We start from the raw sequence: 22,646 nt of genomic DNA, 5'->3' as shown, positions 1-22,646 counted from the left end.
GACAAATCTAAAGAAAACACGGTAACACTTTACTTGACACCCAGCGTCATAACATGTTATGACATGGTCATAACCATGTCATAATGTGCTATAACAGCTGACATAACTTGTCATAACCTGTTATACTATGGTCATAACACTGTCATGACACATACAGTATATTTACACTTGTTGTGACACGTTTATGGTTGTTTATGACACCTACATAAGAGTGTAAAAACCTGCAAAACCTGCCACAGTAGTTATTTTATGGCTGGTTATGACACCTATAAAACAGTGTCAAAACCCACAAAACCTACCACACAAGGCAAAACATTTCATTACAACATAACCTGAGTGACAACAGTATGTTTATGTTCTATTTTCTATTGACCATGTAAAATGATAATTGTAATTGCACACACATTGATGTCAGACATTAATCTACCCCAATGCTCTGCTGTGGATGACTGGGAAGAATGCAGGAACAGATTTCAGGAGCAGGACAAGACACCCTCTTTTGACTGATAACTGATATAAGGGCATGTACGTGATAGGCCTATCTGGCATATATGATGGTCATAATACTTCTTGACAATGTCATAAAGTGTTATTTTCTTAGTCCAAGTAACACAGGGTGGTCATAACGCTTCTTGAAAATGTCATAAAGTATATTTTCTTAGCATAAGTAAAGTGACACAGGGTGGTCATAATGCTTATTGACAGTGTTATGACCATATTACGACAGGTTATGATAAGTTATGTCAGTTGTTATTTAAGTGATAATGCCCGATAAGCGGGTGTTTGGAGGATATATTGGCACGGGTGTTGTTAGGCCCGAGACTTCGTCTGGTAGCAGCAAAACGTGCCAATATATCCTCCTGGCATTATCATTTTTATACAACGGGTTAACAAAATATTCAAATAATGATTGACATATTTTCATTAAAAACTTTATTTTGATTAATTTATTCATACTATTTCATCCTTCCACGAGATATAGTCCCGACACAAATCTAGGATTGCTACCAAAGCCGGCTGGTCATTTGTTCTATCAGTTCGGTTGCTAGAGACGCGACCCCGTCGTTAAGTCTTTTTGTTTGGTATCTATGGATGCGACCCAGTCGTTTGTTCTAAAAGTTCTATTGCTATACTGGCTGGCAATGTTCTTATCCCTTGCTTGCCAGCTAGCCAACTACAGCTAACTTACAGTCACGTCAAATGTCAAAAAGAATAGAACAGGTGCTGCATTTGCATTTGTTTAAGCTGTTTTCTAGTGACATTTATTTGGATACATCCATAACAAAGAGCTAATGAGGCACAACTTCGCCTGGTATAGAAAATGTGCTCTCTCATCAGGACACTGTTGTCATTAAAACCCATGTCACATCGGACACTGTTGTCATTAAAACCCATGTCATGTCGTTTGCTAGAGACGGTATCTATAGAAAATGTGTTCTCTCGTTAGGACACTGTTGTTCAGAGGAGCTAGCCAACAACACAGCTAATACAATCACTTCATACACTGAGGCTTTAAAGACTGCAAACTAACTGCACTTCGTTTCATTTGACCTTTTTTCATTTGACATTTCTTTGAATATTTCCATAAAAATGATGCCAGCTGATTCATGATTTCGACTGTCTGAGAAACGCTGCCTGTCTGGCTCATCCCGACACGTTCATTACTATAAGATAGCTGGAGATCAAATTTGAATATTGAAACAATGTTGCAAATGTCGGAGGCAGACGGTAAGGTTTATACAAATCTCCGCTGTTGAAAACTAAATGTTAGTGTAAAAGAAATGTGAGAATGTCTAGATGCTTTTTATAGTGGAGATTAAGTTTATAAATTGCCTGGCTGGGCTGATGAGACAGTGGATTGCGCAGTCAGATGGAACAGAGTAAATAGGCTTTTTAACGTCATAGATTTAGCCGGTGGTAACTTGTGGAACAGACACCGGCTGAAATGTGCTTTTAACCAATCAGCATTCAGGATTAAACCCACCCGTTGTACAAGACATATTATAAACTGGGTGGTTCGAGCCCTGAATGCTGATTGGCGGACAGCCATGGTATATTAGACCGTATTTACTGCTCTATTTACATTGGTAACCAGTTTATAATAGCAATAAGGCACCTTGGGGGTTTGTGGTATATGGACAATATACCACGGCTAAGGGCTGTGTCCAGGCACGACGCATTGCGGAGTGCTCTTAGCCGTGGTATATTGGCTATATACCACACCCCCTCGTGCCTTATTGCTTAATTATAGCATGATTATAACGTGTCATGACAATGGGTGTCACGTAAAGTGTTACCGAAAACACAAGTTCGCATTTAAATGTTAGCAAACAACACAGGAAATGCTGTGGTCTGGCTAACAGTACCAGACAGGTCATTTTGTAGGCTGAGAGTGGCCTAAAAGAGCTGAACAACCACCACAGTACATTATTCTAAAACTGCTACTACAACAGCAAATGCACTGAACAGGAAATAGTGAGACTAATTGACAGGAATAAACAGTGAAGCAAATCAGAGAAAACGTAAATAGTAAATAAACCGATGTACTGAGGACAACTCTCTGAATCATATCTCAAAGTATATTAGATGTGTTTTCTCATCACTGAAATACCATAATTATTATGTTAATAAGAACAAATAAGATACCTACTTGGTAAAGAAGTGTTTGCTATTATTCACTAGATTTCTGTTTGATGTGTGCCTCACTCTCCTTCCTGTTTAGATAAGAGGGTTGGAGAGAGTGGTCAAGGGGCGGGGAAGGGGCTGGTGAAGGAGCTCTTTATTCATGCAGAGGACAAGAAGCTTCTCCAGACTCATTAAAACCCATGTCACGTTGTCTGGGAACACTCTCCACTCACTACACCCACACCCTCTGTGTGGCCTTTACTTTCTGGGCCCCAGTCTCGCCTGAGAGAGAGAAGCGTCGCTCTGCTCGCCAGCGCCAGCCAATGCACGGTTCTTTACACCATATAGAAGGTGAAGCAACAAGGAAGGCTGTCGTGACTGTTCTAGCTGTACACAGATCTGTTCTAGCTGTACACAGATCTGCTCTAGCTGTACACAGATCTGTTCTAGCTGTACACAGATCTGCTCTAGCTGTACACAGATCTGTTCTAGCTGTACACAGATCTGTTCTAGCTGTACACAGATCTGTTCTAGCTGTACACAGATCTAGTAGGCTGCCCTGCTGATTTGTCAAGGCACTGGTTACATTTTAATACGGCCAGGGGAACTTTGGAGTTGGATCAATAGAAACTAACTCACCAGAAGGACTTCCTGGTCTCATTCTGTCATGGTGAGATAGCTGTTTACATGCTCCTAATATCAGCTGAGCAATGAGACATCCCATCCTTGGACCTTAGCCATTCTCTTGACCACCAGCCCAAAATGGTTTCAATAAAATAAATGGAGGTCAAGACACCGGTCTGATAGCTAGAAAACTTTTCATTAACAAGAACAACAGCTTAGCAGCCTCCTTTAGAACTGAGGATGGGGATAAACACTGAAATATATGTTCTATAACAATAGTGGGGGAAAACAGTGCATACCTTTTATTATATTCAAATCATTTTGTTTATGGCTATCAAACCGCAGGGAAAACTGTTATACTACTACAAGTATATTTCCTTTCCCAAACATTGAAATAAAATGTCAGGGACTCTCGATTAGACTTCAACCTACAGTAATATGCCCTAACATGTGTCTCAAAGCAGCAGTTACATCTCAATCTATACCAGCAGCCCACAAATGTATAGCTAAAGCAACTCCAGTATTCCTAAGGGAGAGAGAGAAGGCCTCCTTGGAAGCCCCCCCCCCCCCCCCCCCCCCCCCCCCCCCCCACCAGAATGTGAAGTACAAAGTGAAAGTAAGGAACAAGTAGAAGGTGTGAGCTGAACAGGTGCCTCCTGCCTCCTGAGATATTCCACTGGCTCTTGCTGCATATCAATGACCGTTACAGAGCCTCGGGGCTGTCTGCACAGATATCCACCCAGCACAGCACAGCACAGGCACCGCCACCTTACTGCTTCAGGTTCAAACAGACGCCGTAAGACAGCAGCCGCCATTGATCTTCACAAACTCTAAAGGTTCCATCATAAAGTGCTTTAATACGTTTGGGAGGTCACTTCATAAGGATACTTTTTACATGCATAAAACATACACCATTGGAACTGCCCTAACTGCTGCAGTGTCCTGGAAAGTGTCCTTTTTCCTACCTCTGCATAGTGTTGAAATATACAGGTCAGTGAGGAGGTCACTTCAGTGATGTGTTCAGACATCTTTAGAACCATAGGTCTGGGGATAGCATGCAGAATGAAGGCTGTGCCACCGTAAATCTGCCAGCTGCCAACTAAACCAAGAAATGAACTGCTCAGGATCATCCACTGTGCTCTACAGTCTATCCGGCGCTTCATTGGCCCTGCAATGAATAAAATATAAGCAAGAACCAGGAGAGAGAGAAGGGGGGGCAGGGAGGGGGGGAGAGAGAGAGGGGGAGGAGAGGGGGGAGAGGGGGGGGGGGGTATTGGGATGGACTAAAACTGAAACTGAAACCTCGGGGAAAAAATAAATTACCTTATTCACACAAATGATTGAAACATTGTAACAATCACCACAACACTTTTTCTGAGAATTAGATCACAAGTGTTCAGTATCATTGTTATTGCATTAGATTCCCATATAATCATTTTCTATTAGGAACCAGAGAGACGAAAGTGCATCCAGACTTCTAATTTGTTTTCCCCCCCAGACAAGTCACATGAACAACATATTACTAAAGCTGTCACATGATGAAATACTGGAAATATATAGTGTATGTCTCCGTAAAAACAATCAGTGAGTGACAGCAGAAGATATACAGTGTTTTGGGGGGAGAGAAAGGGTGGATTGATCAATATTTCAAAGCGGTCTGGAGACATTGTTTGAAAGGCAGGCTGAGGCTCCTCACAGAGAGAAGCCACTGTTTGTAGATGGCTCAATGGCAGAGAGGAGTGCCAGTATTGTTACCCACTCATCTACAGTGAAACAAGAATTGGATAAGGCCAGATTTAACCAACCAACCAAAGATTGTAAATCTTTAGTTTAACGAACATGAAGGTACATTCCATCTCTGAGGACAAAAATACATTGATAAAGCCCTACAGTGTCTTGTACAAAAATATCCATTATGACACTGATCTTCCCTAGTGTTACAGTAGGTAGTTAATTTAATCTCCATAATTTTATTCATAGTCTTTACACCTCCAGCCACAGGAACTGGTAACGTAGGAGCCAGTAACATATACAAGAAAAGGTCTCAGTCGAAGACAAGGGGCTGGCAGAGCATTTTGTGATTTGCTCATCATCTCGGCAGGGGAGTTAGTTGTCTGGCACATACACACACACACACACACACACACACAGTCTTTTAGTGCTATTTATATATACTGAGAAAATATATAAACGCATCATGCAAAGTGTTGGTCCCATGATTCATGAGCTGAAATAAAAGATCCCAGACATTTTCCATACACAAAAAGCTTATTTATCTCTAATGTTGTTTACATCCCTGTTACTGAGCATTTCTCATTTGCCAAGATAATCCATCTACCTGACAGGTGTGGCATATCAAGAAGCTGATTAAACAGCATGATCATTACACAGGTGCACCTTGTGCTGGGGACAACACAACGTCACAGATGTCTCAAATTTTGAGGGAGCTTTCAATTGGCATACTGACTCCAGGATCGTCCACCAGGACTGTTGCCAGAGAATTGAATGTTCATTTCTCTACCATAAGGCGTCTACAACGTGTTTTATAGAATTTGGCAGTATGTCCAACCGGTCTCACAACCGCAGACCACATTTAACCACACCAGCCCAGGAACTCCACATCCAGCTTCTTTATCTGCAGGATCATCTGATACCAGCCACCAAGACAGCTGATGAAACTGAGGAGTATTTCTGTCTGTAATAAAGCTCTTTTGTGGGGAAGAACTCATTCTGATTGGCTGGGCCTTGCTCCACAGTGCGTGGGCCAGTCTCCCAAGTGGGTGGGCATAAGCCCTCCCAGGCCGAACTATGGCTGCGCCCCTGCCCAGTCTTGTGAAATCCATAGATTAGGGCCTGATGAATTTAGTTCAATTGACTGATTTCCTTCTACGAACTGCAACTCAGTAAAATTGTTGAAATTTTTGCATGTTGCGTTTATATTTTTGTTCAGTATAGATGCTGCTAATTCAAACTCTATACTATATTATACAGCAATGTGTTTAAGCCATCCGATGCAATGTCACAGACTGTATGTGCATTCATTCTTTACAATAGATCAATTAAGAATCCAGTCATTGCTCATGTTCTCCACACCAGGGAATGCACATACCAATGAGGTCAGAGAGTTAAACGAGACTGACATTGATCATCTTAATAAACAGGCAGGAATGTAAAAACAATGAAACGGGGACTCAATGCATGCATTCCGTGTATTGAGAGACGAATGGTTGCAAGAATTTACCCAGGGACTCAATACAGTGCATATGCATTCCGTGAATTGAGAGAATAATAGTTGCAAAAGTTCAGTAAGCATGATGTACAGAAGCACTGTTGCACATGACCTGTCCATCTAGTACAGTGAACATCGTGTTCTGAACAATTTTATATAAATGGATATTCCCAACTGGGAAACACGTTGGAGGAGAAAGGATCTCAAAGATCAATACCATATAACATAATGTACACCCTAACAATTTCTTCCCCCAAAACATCACACAAACAAAAATATTGTTTCCGGTGATATTGATTTGTTGGACCTTGACAGTGTCAGTTGTCACATAAACACGTACAGACATACAGTACATGGGTCTATAATATAAGACCATCACTGCAATTGATCTGTGCCATTATCTATTTCATAAACAGGGTTGCCCTCTGCATAATGCACATTAGGGGTCACACACACGGGTGGTACCACGAAGGGGACAGTAGCATAATGGCCCTAGTCAAATACATAATGCCTTTTCAGTAGGGGTGGACAACAAGACAAGAGGGAGTATGCTTTCTGTTATAAATTTCAAAAGGGGACAACGGTCGCTAATGTTATTGGAAATCATAATGAATACTATGAAAGGTCAGTCATGCATGCAGGTATATTTCCATCCCAGTAGTAATGGTGACCAAAAAGCTTTTCAATCCCTCAAGGTCATCAGTGGGGTCGTTGGACTGACCGCTCACTATCCTAGTTGGAAAACACCAAATACAGCAACTGTTTCAACCCCAACATGAATGGACAAACTAAGTTGTCTTAAAATCATCACATTTTATTTGCTGAAGGCTATGCTACAGTATATAACCAACCTATAGTACTTGACTGTGATGTTTTCATGTTTACCCAATGTCTCAAAAGGATTAGAAGCATGCCACATTCATCATAGCATTATGTTTAGTGTTTTTATATCATGTGGTTCTTAAACACAAAATTGATTGGACTACCTACGCTTTATCTCTCTCAGTCATCCAGAAAGTGGCTTTGCCACCTCAATGCACATTATGCTATTCACACCGTGTGCTGCTGCTATACCATGGAAAAGCTAAACGCCTCCAGATCCAAAACATTTGAAGTACGCTGTGATTTCTGACTTGATCTTGTCAACTGACAAAGTGACATTTGATGGAGTACTCGGTTGGGTTTCTGCATGACTGGCAAGGTTCCGCCTGTGAGTTAGCTCCAGCTAGGATCACTGTGAGGCCAATCCTTAGAGAACAGCTCAGGATCATAGATAGCCTAGCAGTAACTATAGATCTGAAAGCAAAGCTGAAGCTCAAGATGTTTGTATGCCATTTGATGACAGTTGATTTCCTAGATCCAGCTCTCAGATCTCGTGAAGCGGACCTCAGCAGAGAGACGCCAGGTTGGTTTAAAGATCTGTCCACAGAGATACGAACCAGTCAGGGTCCACAGTTATACTTGAGCAGAAATAACACACCTGGCGGTCACTTAACATGTGAGTTGATAAATTATGATAAATAAATATCAATAGATGATGAACCATCTCTAAGCCATAAAGCATGATAAACCATATTTTCACCAGGTAAGGGGCGGGCATGGGTCCACTGGTACACTCTGCCTTAAAGGGACCTTACACAGATTACACTTCCACAACAGCAATCATAAAATATGCACTCCAAAATGGCAGTCACCTCCTCCTCTTTCTCACATATACTGTATGCCTCAATCATTTTGAATTCTGTTGAATAAAGATGTGTGAAAACACTTTGACAGTCCTTCCATCTGTCAGTCTGTACACAGATGTACTCCATGTACTGTACTCTGTACTCAACTGTGTCGTTAATGAGCTCTGGAGGCAGAGCAGGGGGTGTGGGAGGAGTGAGGCCACTCACAGATGTAGCCTCCTTTTCATAGCTTCCCCACATTTTGGTGAACATGTGCAGGCTAACTCCCACTCTCTTAGGTGTAAGCTTTCTGAGAGACCATGGAGAGATAGTAAATGGCTCCACATACACTACAGGACCAAAAGTATGTACACACCTGCTCGTTGAACATCTCATTCCAAAATCATGGGCATTAATATGGAGCTGGTCCCCCCTTTAATGCTATAACAACCTCCATTCTTCTGGAAAGCTTTTCCACTAGATGTTGGAACATTGCTGCGGGGACTTGCTTCCATTCAGCCACAGGAGCATTAGTGACGTTGGGCACTGATGTTGGGCGATTAGGCCAGGCACGCAGTCCAATGTATCCCAAAGTTGTTCGATGGGGTTGAGGTCAGGGCTCTGTGCAGGCCAGTCAAGTTCTTCCACACCAATCTCAACAAACCATTTCTGTATGGACCTCGCTTTGTGCATGCGGGCATTGTCATGATAAAACAGGAAAGGGCCTTCCCCAAACTGTTCCTACAAATTTGGAAGCACAGAATTGTCTAGAATGTCATTGAATGCTGTAGCATTAAGATTTCCCTTCACTGGAACAAAGGGGCCTAACCCGAACCATGAAAAACAGCCCCAGACCATTATTCCTCCTCCACCAAACTTTACAGTTGGCATTATGCATTGGGGCAGGTAGCGCGCTCCTGGCATCCGCCAAACCCAGATTCATCCATTGGACTGCCAGATAGAGAAGCGTGGTTCATCACTTCAGAGAATGAATTTCCACTGCTCCAGAGTGCAATGGCGGCTTTACACCACTCCAGCCGACGCTTGGCATTGCGCATGGTGATCTTAGGCTTCTGTGCGGCTGCTCAGCCATGGAAACCCCTTTCATGAAGCTCCCGACAAACATGTATTATGCAGACGTTGCTTCCAGAGGCAGTTTGGAACTCAGTAGTGAGTGTTTCAAGTGGGGACAGACGATTTTTACGCAATACTCGCTCAGCACTCGGCGGTTTCGTTCTGTGAGCTTGTGTGGCCTACCACTTCGCGGCTGAGCCGTTGTTCCTCTTAGACGTTTCCACTTCACAATAACAGCACTTACAGTTGACTGGGGCAGCTCCATTAGGGCAGACATTTGATGAACTGACTTGTTGGAAAGATGGCATCATATGACAGTGCCACGTTGAAAGTCACTGAACTCTTCAGTAAGGCCAATCTACTGCCAATGCTTGTCTATGGAGATCACATGGCTGTGTACTCGATTTTATTAACTTGTCAGCAATGGGTGTGGCTGAAATAGCCAAATCCACTAATTTTAAGGTGTGTCCAAATACTTTTGTATATATAGTGTATATAACGCTCAAGTAATCTTTCAAGCCATCAATATAGTAGGCTAGTGGTTTTCGGTTAAAATAAGCTGACCACAGCCTCTGAATTCCAGGATTTAAAAAAAATGCCCAGAAAACTGGCTTCTACAGAGATTGGCCTTATTAAGTACAGAGAAAATACCATTATCCTAATGGATACTCTTGATGAAAACAAATAGTCTCTTCTTAGGGTACTAAATAGACAAAGTATACACAGAGGAAAAATATGAGGTGAGGTAAACTGACAGATAATCACACACACGCACACACACAACCTTGAGCAGGAGTAATGAAAGGAAATAGGAAATATAACATTTTTGAGACTGCACAAAAAGCGTTATGTGTTGCCATTTGGATTGGCAGCAGATGTGCTTTCCCTATAATTACTGATAGCACTGTGATAGGAAGGACTTTGTCTTAAAAGAGCAGCACAAATTGAATGCCAACAGTATGTCTATGACAGCAAAAGGCCAAAACCGTGTCTTTGCACCTCCTCTATAGGGAACAGGGTGACTGCAATTCATACGAATATATGGCTATATCATGCATCCACCTGTTGTATTGTGAACGTGAACATTGAAGACTGGTCAAAGAGTGAGGCTGCTCGAGTCTTAAAACAAATGTGCCTCTCAAAGAGAATAATTTCCTCCTCATTGTCTATGCAGCGAAACAACCCAGCCTAATCCATTTCAAACACACTTGGTTTTAGAGAAATGTCCATAAGGATTAGCTTTTTCAAACATGCTCCAGTAAGCCTAACGAAGAAGAAAGATTGGTCACACAGAGCACTCCAAACAGAGTATGACATTACCATGCCCCTGGATGATACCCCTCATGCTGCATACTAGCCTGCCATTTTCAGGAGGAAATAATACTGCCAACAATGTAATCCATTAAAGCCCAGGCCTACTGCCTGTCAGAAGCAGAAACTCAGACATAATAACATGGCATCTATGATGTTTTGGTGCAATATGCCATTTAAAGCATTACATACATAAGCCTACACTTGGATTCAATTGAAGTTGAATAAAATCCTATATTTGAGGTATGCTGCATCATTGGACAATCACAATACACACACCCTTCCAAAGACATATTTGTGAATATTCTGTTACACAATTCCCGACATAATTGTTGAATTTTAGAAATTTGAACATCTGTGCCATGAGACAAATGTAGCTATAATTGAGGCCGATAGCTTTCACATTTACAATTAGTTCAAGGTCATGGTATATTCAAGGAAATCCTTAGGTCTACTCTTATATCGCATCGGTGTTAACAATCTATCGTGTATGTGCAGGAACAACTTCTGCATTTCACTAGTGCAGATTCTCTTCACGCCTACACGGTCGGCTCCCAACCCAAGTTAGTGTGTGGGAGCTGTCCAGTGATGCGGGGTGCTGAATGACTACACACGTAACAGCAGAAGCCATAAGAAGTGGCTCTTTGCGACAGCACTCAGCAGAAATCACGCCATGAAAAGAGAATAATGAATTCCAACATTCTGATAAAGCTGGTAGCCTACATAAAATAACGTTTGCAATCGTGTCGCTCTATCGAATGCCCAAGAGTTGTCATCTCTGTAAAATAACAACCAGCAGCCCCTCTAGTGGCCTTGTAGGAGATGTGGAGTAAGCAAGCACACTAAAATGATTGCACCTACAAAGTCAAGACAATCTGACTGGTGCTTGTGTGCTTGTTGTATAGTGTGCTTAGCGATGTATAACCAGGTAGCATTTTTAGAATTATATCGTTGTAATTATGCATGTGTTTGACCCACAAATGGGGTCTACATCCTAAGCACTTAGCAAAACATCACTTCTGAGGCTATGGAAATTGAGTGGATTCAGTGCAAAGCAAAGAGGTTGTCATGGCACCCTCGTCCTTGGCAAATCTCATCAAAGAATCATTAATGAATTGGGGTTTTGTTCAACCAAAATATTCTCTTCAGCTTGCGATGTAACGGCCCGGATCCAAAATCTCTCCATATATTGATATTGATAGTATTGTTTCTTTCGTTTCCCAAACTACTATTCTTCTGTTTTCTTTTCGAATCATTTAGAGGTGAATACAAACGGGTGAAATCCAAATTCACCATGCTGTGAGGAAGAGTCCTAAATGGCTTCAAATTGCAGCTGAAAGAGCTAGGAGCGGTGGGGGAGATGGTTCTTCTCCAGAACGAATGATGTTATTTATAAAACAAAAGCCTTATAAAGGGAAGTATGGCAACCGTGTCCGTGCTCTATTTTTACAAACACATTACTTATAGAGTCCAAAAAGACTTTCCATTGGGAATAAATGAGGGGAAACGTTCTGTCAAGGACATTTTACTCTTCCCAACAGGCTTAAATAGCCTTTTTATGTTATCAATATGCGGGGACTTCATCAGAACAGCCACTGATATGAGTGAGTGACATGGTTCAAAAAAATAGGAACATCAAACCTGGCTGATAACACAAACTTGACAGGGTGGCAATCAAATCTAAATTACGACGATTATTTAGAGGTAGCGTAATTGTACTGTGCGTACTAAAATGTTAAATTATTTTATGATCAAGTAGCCTTGTAATAAAACATGACACGGCTACACATTGAGAGCAGATCGAAATAAATCTCTCTCTTTCTATCTCTTGGTTTAAACATTTGACTAAGTACAGACGACCTTTTCAGACGTTTGCAAACGTTATCAATTCTTTGAGTCGCTGACATGAATGCAAAACAGTTAGAAAAGAGGCAAACGCGGATCTCTTGAGTAATAGCCGGTATTTGGGGTATATGAGGGCCAATGCACCAACAGGTCTATTTGTACAATTACATTGAATTCGATTTTTTTATATCTCATTTTACTTGTGGCTGGAGGACAAGCTTTGCAGGGCTACTGGCTATAACGCTAACGACGTCGTGTGAAAGGGATTTCTAGATACAAAATGTGTTAGACTCAGCTGAATCTCTGACCAGTTAGACACAGGTTTGCAGTCTTGAATATATCACCTAAGGAGGTGCGGCGAGAGTAAAACAAATAAAATACGGGGACAGTTGTGGTTCACATGGGCTCAACATGTGATGCACGATAGCCCACAGTGGGCAGACATACTTACATTGAGGTGATGTTCTTGAACAGATCTTCGATGCTGTTATTTCCATTGTTCCCAGTATCTTGCAGTGCAAGCAGAGGAAAGAATTTCCCATTGTCAGACTTATTGCAATAGATCTCAGTTGGAGAGCAGCTGCAGGTTGGCGGGCAGTCCAGCATATTGCTCAAGTAGTCCTGAAAGATGCTCAAAAGAAACAATACCCTCCACCAGCAAATTCGTGGTGGAATAAAAAATAAATCCATGATTGAAAGTTTTGGGGGATAATATCCTTGAGCGTTTCTGAATCTCCTAACCGGAGCCCGTCTGACTGCAATTGTGTGATGTGTGCGCGCGGGCGAGTGAATGTATGGAGGTATGTCAAATTGATACAATTGCGGTAATGTCCATCTATTTTATAGACGAGAACGAAGAATAGTAAAAAAAATACTCCGTCAAATTAGAAATGGTTCAAGAATCACTACTCCAGGCTTGTCCTCCTCTCTAGGCTGCATGGTATAGGTTACCCTGGCTGTATTCAGGCTGCCGTTAGCTGTTAGTTCCAGGTTATTTTAGCACCGCTCCAAGACAGATGGATAGCGCATTGGTAACAGTGACGGGAGAGAGAGCAAGGTCCATGCTCCAAGCATCAAGTCCCACCTACTGGGCAGAAAGGAAACTGACACACCTGCAACACAGGATGCAGCTCAATTCAGATCATAACAGCCATTGCAGAGTGTGTGTATAACACAATAACAACAGACTACTCATTTATGGTGTTTTATCATTAGACCTATGGTTCGATGTTCAGAATTTACCCATTGTTCGTCCAGGCAAGCATGTCTCCTTTTTAGAGGACTGCCTGACGAAGTATGGAAACAAAACAAATAAAAACACATTTAATAAGGCAGCCAGTATAATGCAGATAAAATGCAGTGAATTATTCAGGAGCAGACCAGTGCTGGTCTGCTCCTACTTGTATATATTTTTGTGAATATATTTCACTTAAGCTTGTCAAAGGGTAGACTCCCCAAAAAAGGGAAACATTTCACAAGAAAATACACTTTTGCCCAGTGTCACTTTGCACTTAAATTGAAACAAAAATAAATCCAGGCTAAACTTGACATTATTTTCCATACAAATCCCACTGGGCACAAACTGGTTAAATCAACGTTGTTTCAACACAATTTGTCAATGTATTGTGACGTGGAAACCACGTGGCAACTATATTGGATTTTTAAAAAGTCATCAACGTTTTGAGAAGGAAATTACAACCATGGGATTATGGCACCGTGGTAACACATTTAAACATAGACAAACCTTGTATAAAATGTTGAATCTTCAACATAATATCCACTATAAGAAAAAAACAACAGGCTGGGCAGCACTTCCTATGGATAGTTGATCTATCCACAGCTATCCCTTCAGCCTCCCAAGCCCAGGCCTGCTCAGCTTTGATGTTTGTCACTGACTATTACCAATGTGCTATCATGATATTGATTATTGAGAAATCTCCACTTATTCACTGTTGCTATCAGAGTCATTCCAAAGAGTAGGTTTAACAGAGCAAATGGAATGTGACCATACTTTATCAATCATATATCATCAATGATGCTATTTAGGCTTATATAACATTTGGAAAGTCATCAATGGCTATTTTTTAAAGGCCCAGCGCAGTCAAACTTGATTTTCTTGTGTTTTATATATACTTCCACACTACTACCTGCACAGGATCGGTACATCCGAAATTCACACCTGCGGGACAGGTACAGGATGGCAACAACAACTGCTCGAGTTACACCAGGAACGCACAATCCCTCCATCAGTTCTCAGACTGTCCGCAATAGTCTGAGAGAGGCTGGCCTGAGGGCTTGAAGGCCTGTTGTAAGGCAGGTCCTCACCAGACATCACCGGCAACAACGTCGCCTATGGGCACATGGGTTTTGTCTCACCAGGGGTGATGGTTGGATTTGCGTTTATCGTTGAAGGAATGAGCTTAACACCGAGGCCTGTACTCTGGAGCGGGATCGATTTGGAGGTGGAGGGTCCATCATGGTCTGGGGCGGTGTGTCACAGCATCATCGGACTGAGCTTGTTGTCATTACAGGCAATCTCAATGCTGTGCATTACATGGAAGCCATCCTCCTCCCTCACGTGGTACCCTTCCTGCAGGCTCATCGTGACATGATTTGATTTTGACCCCCCCTTTGTTCAGGGACACATTATTCAATTTCTGTTAGTCACATGTCTATGGAACTTGTTCAGTTTATATCTCAGTTGTTGAATCCTGTTATGTTCATACAAATATTTACACATGTTAAGTTTGCTGAAAATAAACGCAGTTGACAGTGAGAGGACGTTTCTTTTTTTGCTGAGTTTATATTTAAAAAATGACATTTGATTTTGTCCTGTTCTTTCAGTTTGATTTTTGGTTGAGATGGAGATGTGAATCCAACATATCACTGATTAATTTGTAGACAAACTGGAATTAAAGCCAGACTAAGTCAGTGGCACAGACGGAACAATCCAAGCAGAGGAAACATCTCCTTCAAATGTTGATATTTGCTTGTGTTGACAACCAAACACAATTCAATTCTTCATGCTGAAATGACGTGGCGTGCCCAGTAGGATGTCTGTTCCCCTCCTTCCAACCCGAAGGCCTGAAACCAACTGATTGGAATAACCTCTGTGTCAAGAAGCCTGTGCTAGGGGAATATCCTCATATATAGCTTTAACAGGTGGTGTCAGGTAGGGCTTAAAATCCCAACTTGTTGTCACAAAATGACTCACGAACGTGTGCATGCAAAATTACAACAGGAGATGAAAATCTGACAATAAACACTATTACAAGAATAACTAACTTTATTAAATGTAAACTCCCTCGTAGAAGCAGCGACAAAAGTTACATTCGAGGTGTGTTCACAATAGGAAGCGGCATCGTGCGGTAAAACATTGGAAGCCGTTCACTTTCAATGGAAAGAAAGCAAGAGAAATGGAGTGGGTGGGGCGACCATTGAGCGATACGAGCATGGACAAGGGAGCTGAACAGGGCGGGACTAAAGTTGAGGAAATCTGAACTTGATTCTCATCCTCCCCAATATCGCAACGCGAGTGACCAATCAAAGCTTACCATAGTTTCCAACCCCTACTGGATTGGCTGACAATGGCTGTTGATAAGTAGCACTACATGGGTGCATGCTAGCTTGTTAGCATCCAAATGAGGGCAAGGTTAGCGTGGCTAGGTGAGTGCAGTTTATAGAGTGTAAACGGCCAGTCATTCCCAAACTATTACCAGCACTCCCCTGGGTGCGTGAGTGTGAATGCTATCCCCTGGAGGACAAGGAAGTGATATCGGTAGGAAACACTTTTCATGAATACTGGAATGATAAGTCAAATTATTAAATTATTCAAAGGCAGGAAAAATATCGACAACAGCATTACTAAGCTAGAGGGGATGTGGCTAACTGGCCCTCTAAACTATCACTTGTATTCCACTTCAACACGTGTGGGTGCTAGCAAGCATGATACTTCTAGGTATCAACAGCCAATCCAGTAGGGTCTGGAAGCTAGAGTGAGCTTCGATTTGTCAGTAGCGTCACAATGTCGCAGAGTATTTGCATGTAGGCCTAAATCAACTAGAATCAATGTGACATGTAGGCCTAAATCAACTAGAATCAATGTGACATGTAGGCCTAAATCAACTAGAATCAATGTGACATGTAGGCCTAAATCAACTAGAATCAATGTGACATGTAGGCCTAAATCAACTAGAATCAATGTGACATGTAGGCCTAAATAAACTAGAATCAATGTGACATGTAGGCCTAAATCAACTAAAATCGATCTGACATGTAGACCTAAATCAACTAGAATCAATGTGACATGTAGGCCTAAATCAACTAGAATCAATGTGACATGTAGGCCTAAATCAACTAGAATCAATGTGACATGTAGGCCTAAATCAACTAGAATCAATGTGACATGTAGACCTAAATAAACTAAAATCAATGTGACATGTAGACCTAAATCAACTAAAATCGATCTGACATGTAGACCTAAATCAACTAGAATCAATGTGACATGTAGGCCTAAATCAACTAGAATCAATGTGACATGTAGGCCTAAATCAACTAGAATCAATGTGACATGTAGGCCTAAATCAACTATAATCAATGTGACATGTAGGCCTAAATCAACTAGAATCAATGTGACATGTATGCCTAAATCAACTAGAATCAATGTGACATGTAGCCCTAAATCAACTAGAATCAATGTGACATGTAGCCCTAAATCAACTAGAATCAATGTGACATGTATGCCTAAATCAGCTAGAATCAATTTGACATGTAGGCCTAAATCAACTAGAATAAATGTGACATGTCGGCCTAAATCAACTAGAATCGATGTGACATGTAGGCCTAAATCAACTAAAATCGATCTGACATGTAGGCCTAAATCAACTAAAATCGATCTGACATGTAGGCCTAAATCAACTAGAACCAATATGACATGTAGGCCTAAATCAACTAGAATCAATGTCACATGTAGGCTTAAATCAACTAGAATCAATGTGACATGTAGGCCAAAATCAACTAGAATCAATGTGACATGTAGGCCTAAATCAACTAGAATCAATGTGACATGTAGGCCTAAATCAACTAGAATCAATGTGACATGTAGGCCTAAATCAACTAGAATCAATGTGACATGTAGACCTAAATCAACTAAAATCGATCTGACATGTAGGCCTAAATCAACTAAAATCAATGTGACATGTAGGCCTAAATCAACTAGAATCAATGTGACATGTAGGCCTAAATCAACTAGAATCAATGTGACATGTAGGCCTAAATCAACTAGAATCAATGTGACATGTAGGCCTAAATCAACTAGAATCAATGTGACATGTAGGCCTAAATCAACTAGAATCAATGTGACATGTAGACCTAAATCAACTAAAATCAATGTGACATGTAGGCCTAAATCAACTAGAATCAATGTGACATGTAGGCCTAAATCAACTATAATCAATGTGACATGTAGGCCTAAATCAACTAAAATCAATGTGACATGTATGCCTAAATCAACTAGAATCAATGTGACATGTAGCCCTAAATCAACTAGAATCAATGTGATATGTATGCCTAAATCAGCTAGAATCAATTTGACATGTAGGCCTAAATCAACTAGAATAAATGTGACATGTAGGCCTAAATCAACTAGAATCGATGTGACATGTAGGCCTAAATCAACTAAAATCGATGTGACATGTAGGCCTAAATCAACTAAAATCGATCTGACATGTAGGCCTAAATCAACTAGAGTCAATGTAACGTGTAGGCCTAAATCAACTAGAATCAATGTGACATGTAGGCCTAAATCAACTAGAATCAATGTGACATGTAGGCCTAAATCAACTAGAATCAATGTGACATGTAGGCCTAAATCAACTAGAATCAATGTGACATGTAGACCTAAATCAACTAAAATCAATGTGACATGTAGGCCTAAATCAACTAGAATCAATGTGACATGTAGGCCTAAATCAACTATAATCAATGTGACATGTAGGCCTAAATCAACTAGAATCAATGTGACATGTATGCCTAAATCAACTAGAATCAATGTGACATGTAGGCCTAAATCAACTAGAATCAATGTGCCATGTAGGCCTAAATCAACTTGAAGCTCAAAACATTTGTATTAACAAAAAGTCAATGGGTGCCGGGTTCAAAAGGCATATACATTGAGTGTACAATACATTAAGAACACCTTCCTAACATTGAGTCGCCCCCCATTCTTTAACCTGCCTCCTCCCCTTCATCTACACTGATTGAAGTGGATTAATAAGGGATCTTAGCTTTCACTTGGATTCACCAGTTTATGTCATGGAAGGAGCAGGTGTTGTTAATGTTTTGTACACTCAGTGTACTTAAAGAAAGGAAAAACCTGCACTCACTGAAATATTCTTTAAGTGTTCATGTATTTTTTAGCAGAAGAGGTCAGAACAAACGGACGCGTTTTGGCAGCAGCCTTCGCCAGCATTTGGAAAACGTCATCACATAGATTTTGGGGGTTGAAATGATGTGAAAACAACGTTGATTCAACCAGTTTTTGCCCAGTGGAATAATGTGGGCAAACTGAGGTTCCAGGGCCCAAAGAGAGAAGGGGATAGAGAATAATTGCTGTTACAGAGAGATACATAATTATATCCATGCCTTACAAACAGAGAGCCCTTAATGAGAAATCATGTCAGGTTGCTTCCTGTGAGCAACAGGTGCACATTTCTTTCTTTATTATTATTTTTCTTTTGAAGCTCTTGTGGAAAATAGTTTTTAAAAATACAGTACCAGTCAAAGGTTTGGACACACCTACTCATTCCAGGGTTTGTCTTTATTTTTACTATTTTCTACATTGTAGAATAATAGTGAAGACATCAAAACTATGAAATAACACATGTGGAATCAATTAGTAACCAAAAAAGTGATGTTTGCTGCTGCAAAAAAGACTGAAATAGAGAGCTTAGAGACTATTTGAAGGAATACCTAGTCTCCTTTCTCTCAACTGCACTGATCTGAGACCAGAGAGTAGGTGAAAGCAATATGATTGACCCTCATCTGGCATTTGATTAAAACATTTTAAGACAGGCACTTTAGACTATTTGGATGCATGCTGAAATATAGCCTAAGGCAATGGGCAATTGTGGTAATTCCAGTCATAAAATACTTGAATTCAACTGTATTTTTTGTTGTTTATAATAGCTATCCCTCTCTACTTTGTGTCAAATCCTAAAATAGATAGGTATACTTCCTTACATTGGCAAAGAACTGGCTGCTACAGTGGGCAAATCGGAAACATATTATTTCCCATACTAGATTTAGTCATAATGACATGATTATATCCACATAAGCATTAATCATAAGGAATCATAAAACATTATGCATGTTCACTTAGCACTGCTGCAGCCTAGCTTGACTGTATGAACTCCTAGCAGTGTAAAGGTCTAGATGAGCTTTGAAACCAGCAATATGCAGTGAGTTGGAAAATAAAAACCTGGCTGGTAAGGCAACGCTACCCATTCACTTCTACTTATCATCAGTGTGAAATACAACCTCCATGTTTATTCTTGGCAACAGTAATCATGAAGATTGTCCAAATGCGTCAAACACACACACACACACACACACACACACACGCACACGCACACGCACACGCACACACGCACACACTCACCATGCTATGTTCACACTAACACATGGATGCACATACATGCACAGAGCTTCCTCTCTACTGAGACTCTGACCTGCCCTGTTGATGCTCATGGTATGAGATATGCAGAGCTCTCTCTCACTCCAGACCCGTAGGGCTGAGGCCTGTTTGACAATGTGGGGAATCAAGACCATCTGTCACCATCCGTTTGTATGTGTTACACAAACAACAGAGTAATCAGAGACACATGGAATAATCACCTGCAGACCTATACGGAAATTGCAAGAGTCAACGGATATTTAAAAAAAAACATCCCTGAGCCCGTTGAAGTGTTTCATTTTCTGTAGATCATAGAAGAATCATTGGAAAAAGTTAAGCCCATCATGCATCCCCACATGGAGCGAATTAACCTCTAAAGTGCCCTGAACAATAGTAATCATCTGCGTTGAAGCTGTTTATGAAATGTCCATTAAAACAGAATTGGTGAAGCCTGTCTGAATATCAGTCTCCTGTCTCCGATATCTAGATTCTCCCTTATTCTTAAATCAAGCCTTTTCCATATTGACTGCTACAACCTGCCATTAGGGACTCTAATGACTGACAGAGTGCTGCAATCATCAAGTATTTTCTCCAGATAATTACTTTTTTTCTGTTCTAATGGTAACATTAGTCGAAATTCAGCTCAAGAAAGCAGAAACCCCTTTGAAGCTAGTTTACAGGTATAGTAGCCTGAAGCACTGATGGGAAAGTGGCATCATCAAGGAGAATCATTGTGATATCAGATTGTAAGGAGTATCCCAACCCTTTTCCTGTACAACTTATGCCAATAGATTACAATTCTCAATTTCCCAAAAACAGACTCAATGCAGATCCTTTCTTAGACACCAGCTCACAAACTGATGGCATCTTCTGCAAAGTATAATTTCATATGAAGTAATCATGCTATTCATAGTCCGTATGCCATTGAAGTACTGATGATAAAAGAATGTCTCAGTAATCATGCAGAACCTTATGGTAATTGTATATACGAGCTGACAATCATTAGGAACAGTAGGCATACAGTAAGCAGAGAGGTCCTTTGTATAGCTGCGAGGCATTACGTTTGTTTTCTCGTTGCCATTGAAATCTTGATTGTCACGTTCCTGACCTATTTCTGTTAGTTTGTTGTATGTGTTAGTTGGTCAGGACGTGAGTTTGGGTGGGCATTCTATGTTGTCTGTTTCTATGTTGGTTTAGGGTTGCCTGGTATGGCTCTTAATTAGAGGCAGGTGTTTGGCGTTCCTCTAATTGAGAGTCATATTTAGGTAGGTTGTTTCACAGTGTTCGTTGTGGGTGGTTGTCTCCTGTGTAAGGCTGGGCAGGCTCGGTGTTCAAGGGAGCCAATACGCCTGCGCGGTCCGGTATTTCCGGCGCTACCTCCCCGCCCCAGCCCAGTACCACCAGTGCCTACACCACGCACCAGGCTTCCAGTGCGTTTTCAGAGCCCTGTTCCTCCTCCACGCACTCTCTCTATGGTGCGTGTCTCCAGTCCGGTGCCTCCAGTTCCGGCACCACGCACTAAGCCACCTGTGCGTCTCCAGAGCCCTGTACACACTGTTCCTTCTCCCCGTACTCGTCCTGATGTGCGTGCACTCAGCCCGGTGCCACCAGTGCCGGTACCACGCACCAGGAATATAGTACGCTTTGAGAGTCCAGTGTGCCCTGTCCCTGCTCCCCGCACTAGGCTTGAAGTGCGTGTCTCCAGTCCGGTGCCTCCAGTTCCGGCACCACGCACCAGGCCTACAGTGCGTCTCAGCCGGCAAGAGTCTGCCGTCTGCCCAACGGCGCCTGAAGTGTCCGTCTGCCATGAGCCTGCAAAGCTGCCCGTCTGCCATGAGCCTACAGAGCCTTCCGCCAGACAGGAGCAGCCAAAGCCTTCCGCCAGGCAGGATCAGTCTGAGCCATCCGTCTCCGCAGCGCCATCTGAGCCATCCGTCTCCCCAGCGCCGTCTGAGCCATCCGTCTCCCCAGCGCCGTCTGAGCCATCCGTCTCCCCAGCGCCGTCTGAGCCATCCGTCTCCCCAGCGCCGTCTGAGCCATCCGTCTCCCCAGCGCCGTCTGAGCCATCCGTCTTCCCAGCGCCGTCTGAGCCATCCGTCTCCCCAGCGCCGTCTGAGCCATCCGTCTGTCCCGAGCCATTAGAGCCGCCCGTCTGTCCCGAGCCGTCAGAGCCGATAGTCAGTCAGGAGCCGCTAGAGCCAGTCGTCAGTCAGGATCTGCCAGAGCCGCCAACCAGACAGGATCTGGCAGAGCCGCCAACCAGACAGGATCTGGCAGAGCCGCCAACCAGACAGGATCTGCCAGAGCCGCCAACCAGACAGGATCTGCCAGAGCCGCCAACCAGACAGGATCTGCCAGAGCCGCCAACCAGACAGGATCTGCCAGAGCCGCCAACCAGACAGGATCTGCCAGAGCCGTCAGTGAGCCATGAGCGTCCAGAGCCGTCAGCCAGCCATGAGCGTCCAGAGCCGTCAGCCAGCCATGAGCGTCCAGAGCCGTCAGCCAGCCATGAGCGTCCAGAGCCGTCAGCCAGCCATGAGCGTCCAGAGCCGTCAGCCAGCCATGAGGGTCCAGAGCCGTCAGCCAGCCATGAGCGTCC

General features: G+C 42.3%; 1 protein-coding gene across 4 annotated transcripts in view; it reads right to left on the bottom strand.

Annotated features, from left to right (window-relative positions):
* ntrk3a (neurotrophic tyrosine kinase, receptor, type 3a) overlaps nucleotides 1-13,450 on the bottom strand; it is a 263,032-nt gene extending 249,582 nt beyond the window's left edge. For 3 of the 4 annotated variants that reach the window (XM_055934471.1, XM_055934470.1, XM_055934472.1), the window contains exon 1: nucleotides 12,827-13,450. In XM_055934471.1, coding sequence (XP_055790446.1) covers nucleotides 12,827-13,065 — 239 coding nt within the window. In that variant the 5' untranslated portion in view covers nucleotides 13,066-13,450. The remainder of the gene's footprint in view (nucleotides 1-12,826) is intronic. The other variant, XM_055934469.1, reaches the window with a different exon arrangement.
* Between the last annotated feature and the right edge of the window lie 9,196 nt (nucleotides 13,451-22,646).

The sequence above is a fragment of the Salvelinus fontinalis genome, chromosome 9, assembly GCF_029448725.1.
Source record: "Salvelinus fontinalis isolate EN_2023a chromosome 9, ASM2944872v1, whole genome shotgun sequence".
Lineage (NCBI taxonomy): Eukaryota > Metazoa > Chordata > Actinopteri > Salmoniformes > Salmonidae > Salvelinus > Salvelinus fontinalis.
Note: the sequence above shows the minus strand (reverse complement) of the source record. Positions and strands in the feature narration are given on the sequence as shown.